Genomic DNA, 26,351 nt, shown 5'->3' on the forward strand with positions numbered 1-26,351 from the left:
GTAAGATGTAAGATATACAGCAGTTTGGTTGTTATGCTTACCTAATTAACAAATTAATATTACTGTAGTTTTATGTATGCAATATGTTTTATAGACTGGTCATTGATCATAATAAAGAATCGTATCTCTCTTACACACACACACACAGCAAAGACAATTACATTGACAAAGGCTACCCTGGTACTTTAAAGTGCCTAGAAAAATGTGAAATACTTGAAAAATTAGAGCTTTGTTCCTAAATATTTTCAGGATTCGTGTCATAGAGTCTGGAGAACAACAAAGCTAAACTCATATTTATCTGAATAGGGTTTAGTTCACCATAAATTCTGAATAAGTAATTTGAATTTATTTCTGCTGAGTTCAAATTAGATGTCAAGTAGCATTTAAAATTATGAGATCCTTATAAGTCGCCCACTAAAATAGTCTAAACATTAAAGAGAGAGAGAAGAGGTGTAGATACACATTTTTTCTTCGGTTTCAGCTTGCCAGTCAGTCATTAGCATGGCATTCATCAGAGGCTCCAACATCAGAACATCCTGGAGTCGAACTGAGAGAGGGACTGGCCCAAAGTCTCCCTGCTGGCGTTCATGTCTAAGGGAGGACCACAATTCACAGTCTCTTGGTTTCCAGCCCAGCCCTTAACTGCTGCACCAAACTGGCTCTCTAATTTGTTAGATTCATATCTCATTTTCAGGGGGTATACATAATGTTCCCCTTCCCATTCTTCCCCCACAAAAACAACCGGAAGGGGTATGTTGGGCTGAGACAAAAGGGCCCATTGTGCTTCCTTGGCTGAGATGGGACTTGATCCTGGGTCTCCCTACTCCATCACTGCTCTCCTATTATAGCTTAGTATGGTCTGTGGCCCCATTGCCTCAGATTCAGAAAAGTGGCTTCGCCAAGGGCCTGGAAGACTATTATAGCCAGAGGCTTGTAGCATTCATTCGATGGAGCTATTTATATTTTGATTTATATCTTTCCCTTTGGCTCATACACTTAAAAGCCACGCTCACAGACAGTAAGTGATGCACAATTTAAAGTGTGAGTGTGTTTTGTGAAAGTGCTATTCATGCATGAGAAGCATGGACAGCTTTTCCATGGAGCCCAGAGCCGCCCCATGTGAACAGAAGATAAAAAGTGAAAGTGCTTTTGTCATCAGGCAGATAAGAAATAAACTCCACTGCTGAACAAACAGGATCAGAGATTACGCATCTAATTCAGCTCTTTCCCAAAGTTGTTGTCTTTAAAAAGAGAAAATAAAATGATAGAATGGAATTTGCCGTATAGATTAAACAAACATTCTAGATTAATATAGTTCACAAAGGCAACATTAAGTTATAGGAGTAGGATTGAGTCTGTTTGAATAATGAAAATGGGCTGCTCTTGTTTTTCTTGCAACTTCCTCTCCGTGCCATGTATTCAATTCGCAGATGTCAGTGTGGACACCTGTGTATGAGGGTGTCACATTCCTTACCGCAACTGATTTTATTTTTGATTTAGGAACTTCTAAAAGAAAGGAAATTAGTGAGCTGCAAAGCAAAAAGCCAGCCTTGTGGGTAATCCATTTTCATGAGCATTTCTGAGCCCCATATAGAGCCCAGGAGCATTCTTAGAAAATAAAAAGGATAGGAGGACTCTGCCAATGCTCTGCTTCTGCTCTCCTGCTTAGAAAAAAGGCAGAGCTGAACTGAAACAGTAGAAAACATCCTGGGAAGTTCTGAGGGGTCAAGTTGAACAATCTCACTGTCTGCCCCCTGGGAAAGGGGTATTTTTTGCCTAATCACATCCATCCCATAGTAGCAGTCATTCTAGCAGAAAATATGTGATTCCATATGTGATTCCAGCCCAAAAAGTGCTTTCTTTGTCAGACCCTTGCATGGTGTCCACAGAGGGGAGGGAAGGAGGGATCAAGAGGCAAGTCATGTGTCATGACATGGCCATGTAATCCTGGTGGCATCTGACATCAGGATTCAAGAATTAAAGGACAGAGTTTGGGGATGGCATCAACGCAGGCATGCTGTTGTTTCTTCATCATTGTGGTTATCTGTGAATGCCTAGTGATAAGGTTTAAAACTGCCAGAAAGAAAAAGGCCACGATTTCATCATAATTACTTGACAGTATACTCCAGTGAACTCAGAAGGATTTACTTTGGAGAAAATATGCTTCGGTTCAAGTGAAAGTGGCTTGCCAGTTATTCAATGGCATCCAAGGGGCAGAGGGTCAAAATCTGTAAGATGGTGGAGGTAGCATTGTGAACCAAACTTTTTGTAGATGCTCATACAAAAGGTATGGGGCTTGGATTGTGACGCCACACTTCCCATCTTGCAGAGTTTAACTGCAGATGGTGTTACGGGTATTAATTGAAGTTGAAAAAATATTTCCTGATAGTTTGTACTCTTTTTTTCTTACTTTGCCATATTTAAGTAGGCAAAGCATATGGAACTTCTTGTACTTATGTACTAAGGATACCAGCTCTGGCTGCAAAAATCCAGATGACAGAAAACTTTTAATATTTTGCATCTCAAATCTAGTATCCATAGGATGTTTGTAGTACTTTCTTTTGGAAGTAATGAATATCTAATTTCATAAGTTTAAAACGATCCCAAGGGAAGTTATGCATTTCACTAGCAGGTATACTCATTATGACAACCCATAATGTGTGTGTTTTGTTTCACCTGGGCAAACCCTACCACAGTCATTTGTAAACCTTGGTTCATAGCTTAGCATGATTTTGTGAACCCTGCCATTGTGTTTAGCCAACACACCATGGATAAACGCATAACAGTTTAGCTACCTTAGTCTGCTTGTACTTGCGTGATATACCAAATCATAAAACAGTTAACCAGATTTTATCCAGGTTATTTTATATTTCAGTGTGTTGTGCAAATCAGTAAACCATGCTTCAATTAGCCATGGGTTAGTTGTCTTGTATGAACATACTGCCTATAATAATGTGTCTTCCCAACACATAGATTGTTTTTTGTAGAATATGCTGAAATGCAAACTAGCCAAATGCATTTTAGTCTAGTGTGTTGTACAAACCCAACCCATAAGACTAGTTTATGGTTCAGGGTATCATGCAATCTCAGAAAATAAAGTCAAAGTCAAAGTCAAAGTAATCTTTATTGTCATTGTACTTCTCGTACAACGAAATTAAATGCCACCCCAGTGCAGCTTTAAAAATATAAAAACCATAGAACGCGTAAAACACATAACACACATAAAACACAACCGTCACATTCCATATTGCACAACCCCTGATGCTGCATTAATACTGCACTATACAGTAGAGTTCAGTATAGTTACAGCTCTACGATAAAAGCTATTCTTCAGCCTATTTGTCCTTGTTTTCATTATCCTGTACCGTCTGCTAGATGGTCATAGTTCAAAAAAAGAATGTCCCGGGTGGGATGGATCCTTAAGAATGTTTTGAGCCTTCTTAAGGCAGCGGGAACTATAAAGTTCTTCCAAAGAGGGGAGAGGGCAACCAATGATCCTCTGGGCAGTGGTGGTAACCCTCTGGAGCGCTTTCCTATCTGCCACTGTGCAGTTAGCAAACCATACACAGGTGCAGTAGGTTAAAATGCTCTCTATAGTACAGCGGTAGAAGGTCACCAGCAGTTTTTCATTCAGTTGTTGTTTCCTGAGAAGTCTCAGGTAGTATAATCTCTGCAGGGCCCTCTTAACCAAGGCTGCAGTATGAGAGCCCCAGATCAGGTCCTCCTTTATGGTAACACCCAGAAACGTAAAACTGGCCACCCACTCCACTCGGTCTCCACTGTTAACCAGGGGCTGGACATCTAATCTATTCCTTCTATAGTCCACTATAAGCTCCTTGGTCTTATTGATATTAAGAGCCAAATTATTGTCTCCGCACCACGAAAGCAGCCGGTCCACCTCATCCCGGCAGGCAGACTCATCTCCTAAATCAGGTTAGGTTAACCATAGGCTAGCTTAACCTATGTGAACACAGTCATTAACTATTTATTTTGTATATCGCCTAGAGACTTTAGCGTGACATGGTTTATAAGTCTAACAAATGAATAAATTGCAAAACTAAGTTAACTAGCACAGGTACCCCATCATCCATCTTCACATGGACTACTCTTTAACTGAGGTTTGTGGTTTATCCTGTCATTCAGACCTGGAATGGCCATGATTTTGAATGCCTGTAAACTAGATATAGTAGTCTATGACAAATCTAGGTTACAAAAATTTCAAGATAGTCAAGATGTTGGTTATTTCACATTGCACTATGAATCAGAAATCTTAATTAAAAACTTTTTGTGACAAGATTATATGGCTATACACATGCACTAATTAAAGTTAGCACGTAATAAACAGTAAGAACAAAATAGTTTTAGCTATTTTTCAGAACCTCTTCTATGATTGTGCATCCGAACTGTAGCAATTGACATTTGTGGAAAAATGACATATAATCTTTAAATGTAATAATCAAGAGTATAATGGGTGAAATGTATGGTTGTGTTACTATTATTGTTCATATATTTAATACTTGAGGAAATAATATAGCGTGGGTGTAGTTCAGACTAGAGGAAGGCATGATGGCTTTTTGCAGAATAGGTTAAATTATCAGCCTTTCATTGGGAAGTGGAAAGGCGCAGAGTGTGTTACAGGTTTTTTCCAGTACTGTTTTGTTTGTGGCGAATTAAACTATTAAAAACAGGCTTCTAATTAATAATGGGATTTTTGCCAAATTCTATACTAGTTTAAATTTCTTCCATATGGAGGCTTCAATGTTATGTGTACATTAAAAATGATGAATTGATGATTTCCCACTGTACAAAGGATAATAATCTTCAATATTTAATGGCTCAGGCAATGAGAATGTGGATGCATTAGTCACCCTCTACAGAAACTTCTCTTAATGATTCATCATTAACCCTAAGATTCTCTTTCTTTAAAACTTGGTCAAATACTTTAATGATGCATATCTGGATTACATAAAGTCTGTCTACTTTCTGTTTCTGAAACTCCACGTGTACCGTATTAGCATGCCTACCATAGTGAATGACCCAGAAAATAAATGTGTGTGAAAAGTGATTTTCAGCCTCATGAACAGAACATTAAAGATGGACAAGAAAAATAAGCAAGACCCTTCCCAGTAGAATCAACTGCCCATTTAACAGCCTGATTCATACATTACATGAAATGGTAGTTTGTATCTTATTGCAATGTGGGAACCCATCATTGGGTGGATTGATGAACCCACCAACTATAGCAATCCATGTTGTTGCTTAGCAGGGCTGCCAAAAAGGCTACCAGATGGCAGCAAAGGGATGGCTGCGATGTACTAGTTGCAGGTCAGATGCGGTAGCTCCTTTGCCCCGTTGCAAATCCAGTTCATGAGGTTTATACGTAATTCAGCATAATTTGCAAACCAAGGACCCCGTCTTAGGTAAACCCCCATTCGATTAAGCACGGATCGGTTGTGCAAATACAGGCAGGATGCGGTGCAGTCCTTATCAGGTACGGCTCTTTCGAGACCTTCTTGGAGCCCGTTTCTCCTCAGATTTGGAGAAAGTAGTCTAGAAGCTATCTTGCGTACAGGATAGCTTTTCTAAATCGCGCGGTTTATATTGCGCTGTCCCATTTTTTGTTCTTGTGATCTGAGGTCATTTGCTTGCTATATAGAACGGCACACAGATATGCCATTCTATGTAGACCCAGCCCTCTTCTCGAACATAAAAAAAAAACCCAAAACTCCACTAAGGCAGGATGTAAACCTTAAGTATTTCACTTTGACAGAGATTTCAACGGACGGTTCCTTCTGGAGAACAAGATACCCCCGTGTTCTTGTGAAGTTGGCCTCAAAAGACCCGAATTCACCGCAAGAGCAAAGTAAAGCTTCGCTTCATAGACAGGCAGAAGAAAAATCAAGTACTCCAAGCGCCGATGCTGCAATGGACGCCGGGAGGTGTAGTCCTCCAACTCCACTTCCAGGCAAGTTTCTTTGATCATCCCAACCCCTGAAAAGGGGCTTATTCTATTACACGGGTTCGTAGGGGGATTACGGATTTTTTCCCCCCGTGGTTTAATGCATTCACCACTTCATTGTACAAATTAAGCACACCGCGCGGCTGGAAAATGATTGCTTTTCTCCTTCTCTGAGGTTGGAAAACTGATAAACCTGCGTGATTTTATCTTTCCATTCAACTGTATGCTTGGTATTGCCCTCTCCCATAATGGCGGCAAAGCACCGCCTTCTCTTCTTCTTCCAACTCCTCAACCGACTTTGCGAACTCTAATGGTAAATTCCTATTTAGCCCCTCTGTGTTCCCGCCCCCGCGCTTTCCTTCAAACGACACCTGCTATTGGTTGCGGTCTGGCGTCCATGCCAATCAGGAAGCGGCTTCCATGGAGGAAGGGAATAAATACAAGATGGCTGCTCATATAAAACCAGGCGTCGGGCTTCTCCCTGGTGATGGAGGAATAGAGGCTTTAATCCGTGCGGCTGGTATTTCATGTTGCTGCTGCTCGCACGGGCGCCCGAAGGGGGGAGGGGGGCTCAAGCCGGCGCTAGGTACAGCCGCTTCTAGTCGCCCCTTTGCTTGTGGGCCGCGGCGTGCTTTCCGAAGGCCAGGCCGGGGCCCTGCCCCCTCCTTCCTCCCTGAGCCGCGGGGCTCTCTCCCTGCTCGGCCGGGCCGTAGTTCCGTCTCTTTCCGGCTATGGCGGTCTCCAGGTCAGTGTCAAGTAGTGGACTTAGGGGAGCGGGCGGTTGCCGGAGTCTTCTTGTGGGTCGGGGCCCGCTGCGCCTGGCTTTCTTTCTTACGAGTGGGGAAGGCCTCGTGGGATCGTCATGGGGAGGCTCCTCATTGGGTTGTGGGTAGCCCGGCTTTCCTCTAGCCCTCGAAAGCGGGGAAAATGGATTCTAAGGGCTTGTACCCTCCGCTTTTCTTCAACCTTAAGGGCCATCGCGCGTGGCATCCCTCAAGATCTCCGTATCCTAACTTTGGAAAGTATCTAGGGAAAGGACAGCGAGCTGAAATGTGATGATCGAGCCCCGGGAGTTCATTGTACTAAAGCTGTCGGTGTCATATTCTGGTATTATGGAAATCAATGGGAAGCGAGAGTGGTCAGGATTTGTAGTGATGCCCTGGTCTACTCTTGGGGTACAATTCAGGAGTGTAGTGTAAGAATGAACTAATTAGCATCTCTTTCAGCCTCTCCCCCGCCCATGCTTATCGAGTTGGGTTAAACTGGACTGGATTCATTTGGGATCCTACTGCTGCAGAATTGAGTTGTTCATCTCTTAGCTGCTGAAGTTTCAGTTTCATTTTGTCTGCTTACACCTCTTTCAAAGCTAACACAATGTGTACAAGTGAGGATTTTTGACTTTTGCTGTTTGTGTTACCTACCAGTGCTCTTCATATATTTTTACACAATGCAGTTTTGTTTGCTGTCTGCAACTGATAATAAACTAAGTTCAGAGGAAATCAAAGTACTTTCTCCTTTGACACATTCCTTAATGTTCAGTGGTTTGTTAGGTGGCAAATAAGGATACCGTGAAACTGATAATGTAGGAGGAGAGCTGTGTTAATCTGTGATAGCCAAAAATCGGGAGTCTTGTAGCACCTACATCATTTAAGCCACTCCTTGCATCTGATTAAGAGAGCTGCAGCTCATGCATGCTTGTGCCTTCTAGTGAAATGTGTTAGTTAGAAAATATGCTACCAGACTCCTCCTGGTATAGAGCTGGTAAGTATGTCTGGATTATGTAGCAGGCAACAATGTCAGCTATAGGGCAGCCTCATTGTTAGAACCTAAAATTTTACCACATTTAGAGTGATTGAGCATCATATCTCAGGTGGAATCTCTGACCTTGGTCCTCATGTAAAAAGGAGGCTACCTACAATCTGTTCTAGACAGTTCTGAACTCTGATCTGTTCCTGCTTTTAAAAAAATATGCTCTAGTAATCCCTTATGTTTCAAGATTGTTTGGATTGTTTTATATTATTTTCTGATTAGTTGGTTATGTTAAACCATAGAGCTGTATCATACCTTTCTTTCATAGAGTTAACTGATTAACTTTGTTTCTGAGCATTTAAATTCCTCTTATGCTATATTTTTGTATAATCAGTAACTGACAGTTATGAGTTTTTCTTGTTTTACCTCCATAATTATGTAGTTATTGTGGCATAGTGTAATAACTTTAGGAAATTCATAGTTCAGTGGCAAAGTACAGGCTTTAAAAGTTGTTAAATTCAATCCTTTAATTTCTTCATTTATTCATAAAAACAGGGGAGACCTTTTTTGAAGCCTCTAGAACCCTTAATTGCTAATATTATAGACAGGGAAAAATGGGCAGCACTGTCTGGTTATCACTAGCAGTTGCCCTTGTCTGTGTTACTATTACAGAAAGTGAAAACAGGGGTGACTTAAGCTACACTAAGGATACAGCATATAGGTTTGAGTTAACCAAAAGTTGTTCTTAGCATTTTAATGTTATGGGTACAGACACTATATTTCATTAAAAGTTTGTCCTGACTAAAGCAGAACAGGTTCTGTTGAATATCATTTTCAAAGTGTAATGACTACATTACATATTTTTGTCTTAAACTTTTTCACTTATGTGATTGATAATGTTCCAATCTTCCACTTACGAAGTAGCAACTCCCATTGAATACAATGATACTACTAACAATTAGTGACTGTGTTTTGTATGATAATGAAGAATATTTCATTATGAATTTTAATGTGAGGTAATTCAGTCAATAGAGCAAAATTCTGAATGCCTTTATGAACATTTCTCATCAAAATAACAGTAATACAGTTCTTATAGGTAGTGATAACTACAAGTAATTAAATTAATTTGTCTATATTATAAAATGGTTGCAATTATGATGGTCCATATGAATAAAAGTCAGAGGTTTATGGGGCTCCTTATGCTAGATAACATTAATCCATGGTCAAAAAAGGGAAGATAGCACACGATAGAGGAACTATAGTAGCCATGATGTATTTTGAAAAATAGGAAATTCTTGTTTTAATTCTGAAATCATAAGATTATGAATATTGTGTGTCAAAAGCTTGAACTAAAACTAAAACTATTATGTCTTGCCTAGAATTCTCACAGTACAGGAGATAAGTTATATAAATCCTGGCTCTAGAGGATCTACAGTTTAGCTTCAGTTTTTCCTAAACTGGGTTGTGGGCTGGATGTCCCCTCTTTATTTCTTGCTCCTGGAAAGAGTTGTCTTCCCCCCACCTTGATGTTTAGGTAATGATAGCTGCTGAAAAAAGTTTTTTACCAGTTGTACCATCCTTCCTTAAAACATGCACGGGGACAGAAGTGCATATGAAAAAACAAGAGAGATAGAAATGTATACCACTATGATTTCTTCTTAGCTTAGGGTTTTTAAGTACCCCTATTCTTAATTTCAATTCAGAATCAATTTATGAAATATAATTAAAAGATTGTTTCTAGTTCTTTTGAAATGTTGGTTTTTATTTCATTTCTAATACAGTACATGTAGTCCTTGCTTAATGACTACAATTGGGACTGGAATTTAGGTCTCTAAGCGATGCGGTCATTAAGCAAAACATGTGACTGGACCCGATTTTACAACCTTTTTTGTGGTGGTTGTTAAGCAAATCACTGTCATTAAGCAAATCATGCGGTCATTAAGTGAATCACGCAGTTCCCTGTTGATTTTGCTTGCTGGAAACTGGCTGGGAAGATTGAAAATGGCAATCACGTAACCCCAGGATGCTGCAACCATCATAAGTGTGAGCTGGTTGTCAAGCACCTAGATTGTGATAACTTGACTGCAGGGGTGCTGCAACAGTTGTAACTTTGGGCACCGGCTGTAGGTCACTTTTTAGCACTGTCATAACTTCGAATGGTTGCTAAACAAATGGTTGTTAAGCGAGGATTACCTGTAATTAGCAACAAAATAGGTTGATATGTCAGTTTCCATTTCTATGTTTCTTTGGTTACAAAATGCTAACTTCTCAATATTGTTCCTCAATCTCCCTTGGCTGTTAAAATATTCAAATTCCAACATTACTTTTGTCCATGCATTGTTCTTTCTTGGAAAAAGTAAGGGTCTTTTTTCTTTGCCTCTTATGTATTTTAATTTCCATGGAATTAATCAGGAATAAGTTGCCTCACTATAGATTCTATTTCCATGCACAAACTTCATAAATTGTTAAAATAGCATAATTGTTCAGAACGTGAATAAAAAGTCAATTTAAAATGGAAATTTTCAAACTCAATTAAAATGACAGAACTACCAAAGTATGTGCAAGTCCTAAAGATGTTTTTATTCTTTTCAAAGCTATTGTATTGCTATTATTTTATTAAGTGGTTCACAACTTTTTATAAAATATTACATATGGGTTTGTGATTACCAGGGTCAGAAAGTCTTTCAGTGGGTATTATAGCTAAGCTCACCACACTTAACTATTACATGTTCTGTCCTGTGGTCAAAGAACATACATTCTGTGTACTATTAGATTTTTGAAACTTGGCCTGATAGTGAAGTAATAACTCAAGAGTTTGGGAGGATATAGGTAGCAAACTGTTCATAGCTATGTAAAAATAAACAAGTTTTCATAAATATTGTATCCTTGAGCATAATCTGCAGCTTAAAGTCAGTAGCACTTCTGTATAATGGCATTTTAAAGGCATCTGAAATTTTCCTGCCTTATGCTGTGATCTTTACTATTCAGGTTTCAAGAAAATATGGCAAATTAATTCTGTTAGTGTTTTGTTGAAAAATTTAGCCCTTTCATTGTACATTGAAAATCAAATTATAAAAATACTCAAATGGAAACATTTTTATAATTGAAAGTTAATGGAGAAGCAAATATGGATCCTTATTGGGAAAATAAGCACTGTTTGATGAATGTAACCGAAAAGCAAGTCTTCATCCCAATAAAATCTGGGCTCAAACTATTCCCTATAATAGACAGATGGTAAGATGGAGAATAGAGCTGTGCAAATCTTCCAAAACGGTTGCTTTGAAATGTGCAGTGCAGTAGTACATATGAAATACCTCTTTTTGAATTGTTAAAGCAGCCACATCATTTTTCTAGGGTAATGGTTGTGCATGCATTTTTAATACATTTAAATTTTTAAATATTTATTTGTTTATTGTTTGCCTTTCAGGAGCTCAAGCCAGCATACACAATATTCCCTCCTGTATGACAACATGTATCATTGCTTTTCTAAAATAGAAGTTATTGTGTGGTCTGTTTAATACAGTGTTTCATTGTTCATTGAGATTGTGACTTGGACTGACATAATAGGCCTGTTGTAAACATTTGAATAATGCATATTTCAGCATCTTATCTTTTAAAACCTTGTGATTCTAAATTGCAAATGCTTCTTTACTTCTATAATACATTTTTAATTGTACTTGTATGCCTCCCTGTAAGTTGATATACTCTTAAATAGTATGCAAAAGCCAGTTTCTGGGTTTAATTTTTTCTCTGCATTTTTTCTTGTCAACTTTTATTTTTTTTCCAAATAATTTTATGGAAAGTTTTGAATAAAGCAATAGAAAGATAATACAGACTAAAAGAAAAAAAAAGAAATGCAAACAAATAATAAAAAAATTAAAACATTATATAAAGTAAACCCCTCCCCCCTAAGAAAATGAATCCCCACCCTCATCATGGCAAGTATAAACAGTACCCTAATCTCTTCACCTCCTTTTAGTTAAGAAATATAAAACTCTCCATCCCATAACCCATTTCTTAACAATAAGCAAATCAAATAATGTCTTCTTCAGTCTAGTTACCAGCAAAAGATCCAAACAAAGCTCTAAGATTTTAGCATTAATTAACTTATATAAAACTCAACATTCCACATCTTACCTCTTAACCAAAGCAAAATCCCATTTAAAAGTCATAAAATGGCCCCAATATTCTAATATAAACAAGCTCCCCAAGTTTAGCATGATAAAAAGAGACAATTTTGCCTTTACAAAAGAACAGCCCCAATACACAACATTCCAAATAACAACTTATCCCATTCAAATACAGTGGAACCTCGGTTCACGAACTTAATTCGTTCCGTGACTCTGGTCGCAGCCCGAATTGGTCGCGACCCGAAGCAAATTTTCCCATAAGGTTCAATGTAATTACCATTAATCCGTTCTGGCATGGAGGACAGGGAGGCGGCTATTGCTTGGAGGGAGAGTCCCCCTCCCTACGACCACGTGTCGGGGCGGAAAATGGCCGCGGGCCACGGGTCGGGGCGGAAAATGGCCGCGGGCCACATGTCGGGGCGGAAAATGGCCGCGGGCCACGTGTCGGGGCGGAAAATGGCCGCGGGCCACGTGTCGGGGCGGAAAATGGCCGCGGGCCACGTGTCGGGGCGGAAAAATGGCCGCGGGCCACGTGTCGGGGCGGAAAAATGGCCGCGGGCCACGTGTCGGGGCGGGAAAATGGCCGCGGACCACGTGTCATGGGCGGGAAAATGGCCGCGGACCACGTGTCACGGGTGGGAAAATGGCCGCAGATCCTGTTCATGACCCGATCCGGCGTTCGCGAATGGAGGCAAAATTTTGCGACTGGAGCTGTTCGTGACCCGAATTGGTCGTGAACAGAAGCGTTCGTGACCCGAGGCACCACTGTATACATTCCATATCTCCACTGTAAACTATAGGCACATCTGTGTTTCACAAATATAAAGTAATCCCAATATCCTAATATAGATAAAAATGTGAAGTTTAACATAACAAAAAGAATTAATTTCTCCTTTAAAAAAACCTCTCCAAACTTCCTTACTTTGAATAAAGAGAAGATGTAAAGCCAAGTTAAGTACTATAAAAATTAGGATTACACATAATAACTAGAGTAAAAAGCTTTTACATCATATTCAGTTCAGGCAAATCCAGTACCCCATATTTTCTAATTAATATGTCAATAAATCTGGAAAGAGCCACCCAGAATAACAACATATCCCATTTAATCCCTGATCAAATAAACCAACTTTGTAGTCTTTTTTTTTTCTATAGGGACAGTCTTTCTCTGTAATCCATTTAGATATTATTGATCCTTGTTACAAATTTCTTTAGCATTTTAAACAGTCTCTTTTGTAAATCTAACAAGGGAAGATTATTCCAGTTGTTCTCTGGGAGTATCATTTTTATTTCCTTCTTGATTTTAGAACCTCATCCAGTTTTCTTTGTGTCTGGTGACAGATTCTTATTCAAAGTCTCTATATTTTCTCAAGTAAATTTTGCTGCATATCTTGTTCTGTAATAGAAGCAAACTGTTCTCAAGAAGACACCACATAGCTGACATTTCATGACGCAGGTCTCTACCCAGTTCTTGAAAGATGTCTCGAAACACCATTATAAATTGCTTGTCTTATACCTCCAATCTCACAAAACAATTTCTCTTTTCCACAAGCATACTTTTATTTTAAAAAAACAAAATCTTAATATTTGCAGTCCAAAACTCTGTTTTCTGAGCCCTTAAAACTTTCTGTAGCCAAAATCTTGTCTTACTTTATGTTGGTTATTTTGAGTTCTTAAGGATAAAGGTAGATCTTCATATTCCTATATTGAGGATTGAAAACACTCACTCACCTGGTGTTCCCAGTCTTGTCATTCCAAAGGTGTCTGGTTTCTTTAAATCCGTTAATAGGCAATTTCTGAAAATAGTTAGCAAGGGAAGTTCACAAATGTGGTGTCCTTTGAAGGGCTCCATTTGCAGCTGGAGCAAGTATGATGAATTCCCGCATCTCCCGGTTTCCCACTCCACCTGAGATCACTGTCTCTTCCTGAGGAAAAGGCACAACTGTAAGGAGAAACATCTTGGGCAATCTCACGTCTCTCTCTTTAATCCAGAGAGGATCAGTCTGCTTTGGCTCACTTGTAAATTGCTACATTGCTCTGCTTGTCAGCAGAGCTGTCTTCAGTTTGCCATCTTCCCTTGGAAGCCTTGTGGCCAACTTCTATAAAGAACTTGGTATCTAATTTGTCTACTTTTCCATGAAATACATATTGGCATGGCTAGAGGACAGTACAAGTTTGCATCTGAAATTTGTCCTTAAGTATATATTTTCAATTTCTACTGGGACAATAAGCATACTACAGTGGGCGTATGGACATTATATATAAAATAATAAAATGGTCTGCCACTTCAAGTTAAATGGTCCCAGTGACTCTTGAGTTTCTTATAAAAATGATATATAACCCTATAATGAGGTAGTAAGTTTCTGGTAATATATAAAACCAATATAATAATATTAATTATGAATAGTAGTGGGATCTCAAACTTCTGCTGCAAGAAGGAATATATATTGTCATTGCCCCTATTTCAGTAATTGTGTTACATTTCATTTGTTCCTTGTCTGGAAAAAGCAAAGTAAAACTGCCTCACATCTCACTTCCGTTCTGTGACTTATTAATGTATGGGATGTAAGTAGGATTCTTTAAGTGCCTTGGTAGCTAAGAAGAACTGAGCATCTCCTACCAAAAACTATCCAAATCTTAAAATATGTCAGAACCAAAAAAGGAATTATTTACAACTGATGAAAAGTGAATGTATTACTGTACACACAAGGATTTGAAGAAAAAGGAAGAATAATAGTAATGACAAATGTTTTTTTATATGAAGAAATGCAAAAAAAAAGTTACATGCAGAACTAAAACCATTAGTGTGCAAAAATTACATTGGATATGCACACTTAGCTATAGTTTGATTCTTGACATTCAAAACTGACAAGCAAAATTAGCAGTTTAATTTTTAATTCTTACATAATTTTTGTACTACCTAAGTTTCTATTAGTCCAGTTTGTTAATTGGAGCTAAAATAAACAACATTCAGGGTTGTTGTTTTTTTAATTTCTAAAGATTAGAAAGGTGGAAGGATTCAATTTATTGCAAGCTACTCAACAGCTGTGCATCTAGACTTATTTGAAAAGATCAGGCCAAATATGGCTTGGAAGCTTTAGAAAGGACATGTGGGAAATAATAAAATACATCCCACAGAGGTTCAGCAGGTAGCAGCACCTGGCCAAACTTGTCTCAGTTCAGAAGCTAAGCTGGGTTGAGTTTGGTTAGTATTGGGTTGGGCAACATGCAGAGAATTCCAGGGCTGTAAGACTGGAAAGTCAAAAAAGCCCCCAAACCAACAGGAAACTACAGGTAGTCCTCAGTCAACAATGGCAATTGGGACTGGAATTTCCATCACTAAGCGATGCAGTCATAAACCATGACATCATGTGACCGCGCCACTTAGCACTTCTGGTTGCCATTGTTAAGCACGATGTCACATGGTCACCATTTGTGACCTCCTGCCGGCTTCCCCATTGAATTTGCTTGTAGAAAACTGGTAGTGAAGGGTCACAAATAGTGATTATGTGACTGGGACGCTGCAATGTTGTAGTTGCAAACTGGTTACTAAGCATCTGGATTGCTATCGTGACTGTGGGGACACTGCGACAACTGGACTTCAAGAACTGGTTGTAAGTACCACTCATTCAGCACTGTCCTAAGTTTGAACAGTCGCTGAACGAGTGGTCATTAAACGAGGACCACCTGTACTTCCATACTGTTGCCAAGAAAACTGTAATAGCAATAGTATCTTTATTAGTCAGTTGAACATACCAACAATGTCAACTGAATAAAATAGAATAAGGTAAAATAGAATAAGATGCTAAAATATAAAATAGGGTGGGATAAAATAATATAGGACAAAATAGAATAAAAAAGAATAAAATAAGATGGGTGCCGAAATATAGAACAGCATGTATTCAGATGAATGCATCACCTTTACGTGCTCCCCCCACTATGTTTTATAAAATGTGCTCTCAGTTGAGAACCTTATTCTCAAAAAAAAAAAAAAAAAAGCCCTATTATCTGAGCAGTTTTATGGACTACATATATGTTTGTGTCTTGAAGGAAATAAAACAGCCTATTAGTGAGGTCCTAATGTGTCATTCTGTCAAGTAATGTCTGTAAGTGCTGACCCTTGCTGGGGTGTATACTTGATAATTAAATAAGACATGCACAATATCTTCTATATCTAATGTTCCATATACATACATACTCAGAGAAGGACACTTGGTGGAATTGTCTGTATTTAACCATTGAATCCAGCTATTCAAATCTTGTTCTGCTAAGGGCTATTCTATCGTATTGAGTCAGACCCATCGTCAGATTTTTTTTTTTCTGTTCAGAAATATGTTTTATGCCAAGAAAACAACATGGATTTTGTCTGTATGTCGCAGGAGGTGAGCTCAGCTTAAGTGCATCTTTACCTTTTTATTTCAGAAGCCAAAAGCAAACTGCAGATGGAAGGGCCGGACAGCTTTTAAAAAAAAAAAGTTAATAAAAAATCAAGCATCAGTACAGTGAAAAGAAGACAAAAAATAGAGGGAAATGTATCTCTGTTCTGGAATGGAATTCCTTTTTAATTCACAGAGAAACCTTTAAATTTCTTGTCTTCTAATTGGTCTTTTTACTTCTCCAGTGTGATACTCTGAATATTTGATTCTGGATTGCTTAATGACATTACAGCAGCAGAAATTTGCAAAAACAGTTCCAAAATTGGGGGGGGGGATTACCTCTATATGTACCTTGTTTGTGTAATAGTTACGTTAAAGCCAGAGCCTATTTTTTTGTTTTTCTAAACATAAATTACCACTGGCAAGTGCTTACATATAGTGGTAACTTACATATAGTGGCACTGGCAAGGGGGGGTAGAAGGATTAACTAACCATGAGTACTGCTACTCACTAGAAATTGCACTTGTCCCAGGATCAGTTAGCTTTAGAAAATAGATCTTGTTTTTGCAAATAAGATATTTTCTCTAAAGCTGTTTTTGTATAATCTCCTCCCAAGAAATTTGTAGGAAGGAGAGATGAAAAAATGGAAAGTGTGCCCTCCATTGTATACTGCCACTTGTTAAACATGGAAGAAAATGTGCCCTTTGAATTGAAATATTGTAAGCTTTTTCTTGTAAGCTTTCCAAATTATACTCTTATGAAATACAGGAAATGCAACAGGTTGGAGTTCTTTCTATCTCTGGCTAGACAATAATAGCAGATTAATTAAACATGGTTTTTTAGACTGATGAGACAGAATATATATTTTTCATAATTTGTTGTCCCCTCTGTCAGGCTTGATCGCCTCTTTATCTTATTGGACACTGGCACAACGCCAGTAACAAGGAAAGCAGCTGCCCAGCAACTTGGGGAGGTTGTGAAACTTCATCCACATGAATTGAATAATCTCTTGGCTAAGGTAAATGTTTTGGAAATGATTATAAGCATTGTAATGTTGGGTTTATTCCTACAACTTAAAAGCGAAATAGTATTTTCTATAACATTCTATCACTGAAAGAGGGTTCTACTTTGAGAGCATTGAGGTATTCATAAAAGTACTTATTCAACATTAGCCTTATATATCAGGAATGCAGAATTTCTATAGCTTGAGGGCTGTGCTAGGCATGTTGAGGGCTATATTCTAAAAATGAGTGGGACCAGAACCTGTTGGGGAGCTGGATTCAGGGACTTTAAGGGGGGGAAATGGGTGTTTTAAGCAAATATTATGGCATTATCTTATCCATAAACTTTTACCAAAATACATGTTTGGCCCCATCCATTTGAGGGGGACATAATTTTTTAGACACCATGCATATTTGTCTTGGAACTGATATTGGATGTGCTGAACCTGTACATTGGAATCTTTATTAGGCTACTGTGTTTCCATTCTTGAGTCATTAGTATTGGTAATCAGAGTATTGGTAATTGGTGTTATCTGTATTCTTAAGGGACATAGACAGTGATTCGTCTTTGATGCTCCATCCATAAATTATTAAAAGATTAATATTTGTATATAGGTTGATTTAAATGGTTCTTTGAAAAAAAAAATGGAATGTTGAAAGCCATATGTTGATACATTATTTTTAAATAATAATGATTAAATGTTTAGGTTTCTCTAGAGTCTTCTGTACAAACAGAATAATTAGAAAAATGTCTTATTAAATTTAGTAATCAACGTTGGCACTTTCAATCTAGCATTTGATAACTGCCAGCTTATGGGGATCTTTAAAGGTGATTTATACTTATTGACCCTTTTTTTAACTATTAGTTTTTAATCCATCAGAAGCTCTTGAGTGTTGGGCAGAGTATTAGGAACTAAATGAAGTACATTTAAGATATGAAATATGAGTAACTCTTTTTAAAAATTTACTTAAAGGTATTGGTACACTTAAGGAGTACAAACTGGGATACCCGCATTGCAGCTGGACAAGCTGTGGAAGCCATAGTGAAAAATGTACCAGAATGGAATCCAACTCCACAGCCAAAGCAAGGTGCTTTAAAGAGAGCTATACAGAATTCTGCTTATAGATATATAGTCTATACATGGATTTCATCTTCAAGAATCTTTCTAGACCTCGCCTGTAACATCTCTTGAATTATGTAATATGCTTGCAAGTTAATAAAGAACACAATAAATGCAATGGCCGTCTTCTCTCTAATCAGAGGTCTGCAGCTTTTTTGGCTGTTGGAAATATTGGGAGTATAGAGAATATATTATAGGTGCTTTCTCACAGAATGACTGGCATGATACATGTGACTAATTTCAGCACCCATTTATCAGAAAGCAAACCACTAAGGTTGCTCCTCCAAACACTCTCTAACCTCTCCTGATGCTCTTTGCCATCTCATTATGCCTTTATATTTTTTTATGGGCAGGTGGGCATGCTCCCAAAGACAGCATTACGATGCAACCTCCCGCTACTTCATTTTCTAAGAATGCCTTGGGTGTTTATATGGGTCCCTAAAGCTTTATTGGAAACACACGGCTAGTGCTTTGCTTTGTAGTAGGCTCTCTCTTTGCTTTTTAAATTGTAAATAAATGAAATCAGTTGGGCAAGAAAGTATAGCAAGCACCAAAAGAAAAGTTCCTGGGCCTATTGGTGTCCTTGGGCATAAAATACTGGGAAACTGGGAACTACATGATATGAGCATTGCCTCTTCCTTCACTATGCTTGCATATGTAATGCTTTACAATGTTAGTAAAATAGAAAACGACTGAATTGTGTTTGAGCCATGTGCTTCACTGTAATCTCATTCTAAGTTTTGCTAACTTCTATCTAGAACGTGGCTGTGAAAGTCAGGTGGAAGACACCTCTACTTCTGATCGGTTGCGTTTTGACAGATTTGATATTTGTCGACTTTTAAAGCATGGTGCTTCTCTTCTTGGGTCTGCTGGTGCTGAATTTGAGGTTCAAGATGATACATCTGGTACTTGTTCATTAATACTTCAAGTGTGCTATATGCTTAAGCAGTACTCTTTTTTCTTATGTTGTAAACATTACACTTTCTCCTTTTGTGATTAAAATACACTTAGGTGCTTCTACAGCTAACTGAATAATTATCTCACCTTTAATAATTCAGGTTCATTCTTAACCACATCTGCCAGAATCGTACTACCTTTATCAGATAAGCAAGCAAAACTAAATTTTTATCCTGCTGACATAGAAACAAAATAATTCCGTTCTGCTCCTGATTTTGGTGGTAGAATTATTCTCATAGGGTTTATAGTTCATGGGATATTCCTTTTCAAAGCTCAGTAATTCCTCATTGCTTCATAGGAAATTTCAGTTTATATATGTTCATGTCATTGAAATGTTGATTCCTCTATTTTTGTTACATAGGGATTATTTGATTTTGTATATTATAGTAAAACTGGGATAGATAAAGGATTTCTCCTTTTAGCAGAGTCATTTTTTTAATTGCATTTGAGATGGTTTGGCTGGTGGAGAGAGGAAATAGGGCAGTGTTTTCCAATTCTTTATTCTCTCTCCAGCCCTGGTGGGTTCTGGAGAGTTCCATAACACTCTGGAGCAGGGATGGGCAGCACAGAAGGCAGGAGAAGAAGAATTAATGAAAATCCCCTTTCTGTTTTCTCACTGGAAATGTTATTTATTTTTTATTTAATTAAATGTATAAGGCCACACAACTCTGGGTGGCTTACAGTAAAATGAAGGCTAAAATACAATTAGAAACCCACACATGGAAGAACAACTATTCAAAAACAATAAAATGCATAGGACCTAACTCAAGGTCTGGGGAAAGAACCAAGTTTTCAGGGCTCTTTTAAAGGTGGCTGGCAGGGTGAAGAGGGGCAGACATATCTCAGAGGGATGGCAACAGAGAAGGCATGCTGTATGTTCTGCATAAAAACCTTTCTGTGGTTAGAAGGAGACTCTCCCTTCATAGAAGGTGAACTCTAAATACAATCTACTACCTGTATCTTTGAAATAATTAGTTGGGTTTAAGTACATTTTGCCAGAATTATCTAAGTGCATATGAATTGGCAAAATAGGTTTTTCAGAACTTTGTTTTTCTGTAGTGTGTAAACTTTCTGAACTTAATAATGGAATAAGGCCTTGAAAAGATTAGTTATCTGAAAAATAAAATATAACAACAAAAGCAACTATTGTGCAGTTCTTACACAATAGGTCTTCTAAAGAAGTAGAGACTTTCTTTTCAAACAGTGTTCTAACAATAAAAACCAAACATAGTTTGCAAACCAAACATGCTAATAATCAAGAACTATTTGGTGTACTTTACGCAAAATGCCTCTAAGTTTTACTGAAGGAAGCTAAGCTGTTATTTTTTGCTTTTAGATTTAAAATGTGTTCAGTACTATTATTTCAGCAAGATATAGACATGTTTTGTAAGAACACAGTGTATCATTTTTAAGGTGAAGTGGATCCTAAAGAGAGAATAGCACGACAAAGGAAATTGCTTCAGAAGAAACTTGGCCTCGATATGGGAGCTGCGATTGGAATGAGTACAGAAGATTTGTTCAATGATGAGGATTTGGACTACACACCTGCTTCATCATTTCTGGTACCCAAACAACCTGTAGGTAAAACTTCAGGCTATTTGACTGCATGGACTTACGCAGTGGATTTTTTTTTCATTTGCTTGTACATCTGCCAATAAATACTGTTCTAGAAATGCCAATCAACATTGTCACTAGAAATGATTTTGCAGGTTGGGGGCCGTCTGTTCTCCTTTAAAGAACAGGTTGGTGAGATCAAAACACTGATGTAAGCTTTATTCCAAGTGTAATTTTGTATCTCAAGCTCACATTCTTCTAAAGAGCTGTACAATTTCTTTGGTGGGGCAGCAAGGTGGAGAGAAATATAATTAGCTGCAACAAGATCGGAGGGAGGAAAGTTGTTTTTCATGAATGGAATGAAATTCTGCTTCTCTTGGGTTTATCTAAATTTATGAACCTTTTCAGACTCTCCAAGCAGCAGAGTTGATTGATTCAGAATTTCGAGCTGGTATGAGTAGCAGACAGAAGAATAAGGCTAAAAGAATGGCCAAGTTGTTTGCAAAACAAAGATCGAAAGATGCAGTAGAGACCAATGAAAAAAGGTACTGTAAATAGAATAAAAAAAACCCTAGAGTTGGAAAGGAACTTAGAAGCCATCTAGTCCAGCCTTCTGTTAAAAGACATAATGGGAAACTTGGATCTTTTGCTGAGAAATCCAGCTCAGGGTTGAATATGTTACATAGCTGTGGGGATGTTGAGTGAAACAGTTGAGAAATGGAATAGAGAATTATGATAAAGGATAGGCTGTTCCATTTGAATTGCTGAACCAAAGAAAAGTACTTCCTTTTGTACCTTTTTTAAAAAAATAGTCTTACAAAAAGCTATCTTGTCCATTTAGATTCACTGTTCTCAGTACTGTATATTGTCTTACATCTTATTGTCCTGTTATAGTAAAAATGGTAAAATTCTTGATAACTCTTCTCAATTTGCCTCCTTTCCCTGACCACAATTACAGTTTATACATCCAGGTCACCACATTTCAGTACTTGTTCCATTTAAGGAGGGCACCTCCTACCTCGTGTATGTTTTTAACGTAATGAATCAGCCATCAGAACATGAATTGTTATTCCCATATTTTCCAATAGTGTTTTTGGATTTTATGAAGTAAAATATTACTAAGGGTGTAATGATAGATTATAAATTGAGAGGCAGCATACATATTATTACTGTTGTTACTGCTGGTGCTGTTATTAATTGTAGTTCTCCTTTTTTCAGTTTTTAGAAGTTTCTGATATTAGAATATTCTCAGTAATTATAATTGCTTGACTTATCCATATTCCACATTTGTTGATGATAATGTGATATCTTTATAAAAGACACTTTCCCATAATATGAACTATTTTAATAGCATTGTAGCTATTTGTTTGAGGTATAAATGCAGACAGTGTAATGTGGTAAACATTATGGAAGTATTTGACGAATATTTCAATGATCCTTTCTAGCAATGATGGCACTGATGGTGAACCAGAAGAAAAAAGAAGAAAAATTGGAAATGTTATCATCAGTCAACCTGCAACTGACTCCAAACTTTTAGTTGATAATATTCCAGAAGAGGTATAGATAACCATCATAACAGATTTCATTGACAGAAAATCCATCCTCTTTACTCTAAATGCAATATTTTGAAACATTTATATAACACTTTCCATTAAATCCTGCTCATAATAGACATATTTCTGCCACTGAAAGCAACAGTAATCAAAGCAAAGTAGAGAAGTAATTTAGGATGCTGAAGTTTGGAATGCAAGCTTTCTCAGTTTGAACAGCTCATCTTAATACAATGCCAGTTCAGATCCTTTAAAGCTTAAGCCTGGGAATGTACTATCTTTAATTGGACCTTCCCTACCATTAGATTCAAGACCTAGAGGTAAGGAAGAGGCTCAGGGTGGGGAACAGGAAGCAGAGAGATCTTGCTTCTCCTGTCTACTTGAGAAAGGAAGAAGATGGGACTAGAGAAGGAATTTTTAAACCTAAAGCCTTACATTAATCACTTTCATTATTGTATAGAATTGCTTTTTTTTTTTCAAACTATGCCCAGAGGATTATTCTAAATGTAGATGGTAGTATATCATTGTACAACTTCATTTTCTTAAATGTAACTTCACCAATTACTATCATGAGTCATTTTTGTTTTTGTTTTCCCTTTAGAGCAATGAATGGCCTTTGGAAAGTTTTTGTGAAGAAGTATGTAATGATCTCTTTGATCCATCTTGGGAGGTAAATATTTCTTTCCCTGTCCTTGATAATAACTGGGTTGTAAGGAAGAGGAGGTTCTACAATATGAGCACATTCAGGCCAGAGGAAGACTTTCCTGGAAGCGTGCACATTTATTCCGCCCCTCAGCATTGCGGCTCAGAAACAGCGATCTAGAACTCATTTAACCTTACTGTATCACCAGCCAATAACATACAAAGCATACTCAAGACTAATTTAAAACAAACAGTGGAATAATTCTGAGTAGTTGCTCACATAAATATCCTAATAACAACACAGTCTAACAAGCTGCTAACAAGTGTTTCTAGTTACTGAAATATACCACCAGGTATAAACAAGTGTTTCCTTGATAAACTATCCTCAAGGCATAACATCAGCCCAAATATTGTTGTTGTGTTCTTGCTTCAGGAGAGTGAATATGTTTTTCCTAGATAAGCCATTTTTCGTTTAGTTAACAAGTCTGTTTATTGGTCATTGCTGTACAGTAATTCAGCTGCATTCATCCTGTGGAAAGTTCAGTAACCCTTATTGACTTTACATGAACATTCACTAATGCTAGTATTTCACATTTTTTATGCATGCAGTGGGAACTTTGTGCAATGTTTTTTTGTTGGTTGGTTGGTTTGTCCCTTTGAGTCAGTCTTGACTTGTGATGACTACATGGACGTCTGTGCAGTTTTCTTGGCAAGATTTGTTTGGATGTGGTTTGTCATTGCCTCCTTCCTAGAGCTGAGAGTGAGTGACTGCCTAAAGTCACCCAGATGGCTTCATGCCTAAGGCAGGACCAGAACTCATGGTCCCTGTTTTCTAATTTGGTGCCTTTAACCATTACATCCAACTATCCTCATGCAAGCTTTAGTGGTTTGAACATTAAGGTTTAGCTAAGATGTCAAAACCAAATTATGGATTGAGTATTGGGGAAGTAGTGTAGTCTTGGACCTGCCACTGGTTTTTTACACACTGATTTCATCTAAGTTGTAGATTGGTAACCATAATTTGTCTTGATAGTTCTAAAATAATATTTATTTTGTTATGCCTTTCAATTGATTTAAATTTTTGACTGTTTCTCAATTTTATCTACCTCTGTTCTTCTCATGTTCTTTTGTTCCTTTGTATATTTGCTTTAGGTTGAATTCTCTTTTATCATAATTATAAACATAGGCATCCATTCCTAATCATGATGACAGCAGAATGACAAATGCGCATCATGATATCATAACATATTTACCCTTTTGTATTTGCATTGCAATGTTTCATGCAAGTTCATAAAGGGAGGACTTTAAAAATAACTGCAAATGAGGTCACACTGAAGGCAAGATTTTGGGTAGAGATAATCAGTGTTCTCTGAACATCACAGCAAACTCTGGTTAGCTGCCCCAAGAGCAAAAGTAATAATATAACAAGAGATAGGGGTGTGTATATGTGTATTTATGTGTGTGTGTGTGTATAAATCTTGTGTGATGAATCTTAATGTGTTTGATTTGTGGGGGGCTTTTTAGATCCGTCATGGTGCAGGTGTTGGACTGAGAGAAGTACTTAAAGCTCATGGGAAAAGTGGAGGTAAAATAGGAGACAGCACTGTAGAAGAGGTAAGCTCAAAACAGAATTTATACACTCATAGTGCTAAGTTTTAAGTTGCATTTGTGTTATCCATGAACAAGCTGCTAAGAGCTTTCCAAGAAAGTAAGTAATAGGACATCTCAACGCAGGCTTAAGCTCTGTGCATCAAACCCAACATTCCACTTTGGCTATTAAGATTTCTACTGTTAGTGGAAAACAGTATGTCAGTTTGTCATGATCTTCAGAATGTTTGTGTGTTAATGGAATTTTTCATAAGATAATTGAACTTGATACAGTTTTGGTATCTAGTACTTGGCTTTAAACATAAAGTAAAATGAGTTGGAGAATCAATTACATCACTGTGTGTATTGGGAGGTGAGGAGATGGTCAAATTTTGATGCTTTCTTTTCATGGGGTTCTTTAATAAATTCAGGTGGAAGTTAGCATAGCAATGTGAAAGCTGTACATAGAAGACTTTTCCCTCTTCTTTTTTTTTTAATTTGGGGAACATAATTCACAGTATGCTATCCTAGTCTACCACCTCAGAGTTGTACTAATTCTTTAACAGAATAAGCAGAGCCTGCTTGTGTAACTGTTCATTGATCAAGTCCTGTTAGCGTGTGTTCCCATGGAATATAATTGACCTTATTTTTTTAAATAAATATAATTTCTCAGGTACAGGGTAACCTTTCATGATGCACCTTATAATAAAGCAATCGAATAGCAAAATACAGAATTATCTTTTCCCTATTCCATTATTGGTTATCTCTAACAATTTCTGCTGTAAGCTTATCAACAGAACCAAATATGCAGCATGAAATGTGAATTTCATATGTTTAATAACTATAGTTGCTTTTATGAGAGCCTTCATACTAAGGGGGAATGTTTTAATTTCTCACCAATTTAAAATCTCTGATGAACAGATGATTCAACAACACCAAGATTGGCTGGAAGATCTAGCTATCAGACTCCTTTGTGTATTTGCATTAGACAGATTTGGTGACTTTGTTTCGGATGAAGTAAGTATGCACCTTCAAAGCTTCTGTGCACACCCTAATTTTTGAAATGGCATCTACTAGAGTATTGTTTTACTTACACCTTAGGTAGTGGCGCCTGTGCGAGAAACTTGTGCTCAAACATTGGGAGTAGTGCTGAAACATATGAACGAGACTGGAGTTCATAAAACTGTTGCTATCTTGCTAAAATTACTTGCACAAGAGCAGTGGGAAGTAAGGCATGGAGGCCTTCTAGGGATAAAGTATGCTTTAGCAGTTCGTCAGGTAACTTTTTAAACTTTCTTCAAACTTTTGTTGCTTTGTTGATTTTTTTCAGTCATTAGACTAATTTGTGTGTAGCAGGAACCCATTTTTTAAAATATATGTGAATTTCTCAACCAAGCAGAGCTACATTTATAGAACTTTCCTGTCAGATCAGACTCTCTGGGAATAGGATGTGATTTATGTATTTCTTGTATGTTTTCTGACCATTGTTACCCAAATAAATGCAGCCAATGTAGTGCAATATTGATAGATGATAAAGGCTAAAGCCAAAAATTGGATATGGAAGCTTTAAAAAAAATCACACCATCAAGACTGAAGTAATAAAATTTAAACTACTCAAAATGCTTCTGAGTAATATTAAATATTTAAAGATGGAGAAAACAGAAAGCTTGAAATTAAAGAATGAAATCCCAAGAGGAATGTATGACCCCAAACTAGGGTGGGGAAGTA

At 37.6% G+C, this 26,351-nt stretch overlaps 1 protein-coding gene across 1 annotated transcript in view; it reads left to right on the forward strand.

The window, feature by feature from the left end:
- The first annotated feature begins 6,395 nt into the window (after positions 1-6,395).
- Positions 6,396-26,351, forward strand: part of BTAF1 (B-TFIID TATA-box binding protein associated factor 1) — a 54,605-nt gene continuing 34,649 nt past the window's right edge. The window contains exons 1-11 of the mRNA XM_007429153.4: positions 6,396-6,704; positions 17,106-17,229; positions 18,187-18,301; positions 19,092-19,238; positions 20,704-20,867; positions 21,253-21,389; positions 22,290-22,401; positions 22,996-23,064; positions 24,561-24,650; positions 25,545-25,640; positions 25,725-25,901. Coding sequence (XP_007429215.1) covers positions 6,691-6,704; positions 17,106-17,229; positions 18,187-18,301; positions 19,092-19,238; positions 20,704-20,867; positions 21,253-21,389; positions 22,290-22,401; positions 22,996-23,064; positions 24,561-24,650; positions 25,545-25,640; positions 25,725-25,901 — 1,245 coding nt within the window. The 5' untranslated portion in view covers positions 6,396-6,690. The remainder of the gene's footprint in view (positions 6,705-17,105; positions 17,230-18,186; positions 18,302-19,091; positions 19,239-20,703; positions 20,868-21,252; positions 21,390-22,289; positions 22,402-22,995; positions 23,065-24,560; positions 24,651-25,544; positions 25,641-25,724; positions 25,902-26,351) is intronic.

The sequence above is a fragment of the Python bivittatus genome, unplaced genomic scaffold (assembly GCF_059951505.1).
Source record: "Python bivittatus isolate LINGU-HERP-01145 unplaced genomic scaffold, Pbiv_v1 ctg000780_np1212, whole genome shotgun sequence".
Taxonomy (NCBI): domain Eukaryota; kingdom Metazoa; phylum Chordata; class Lepidosauria; order Squamata; family Pythonidae; genus Python; species Python bivittatus.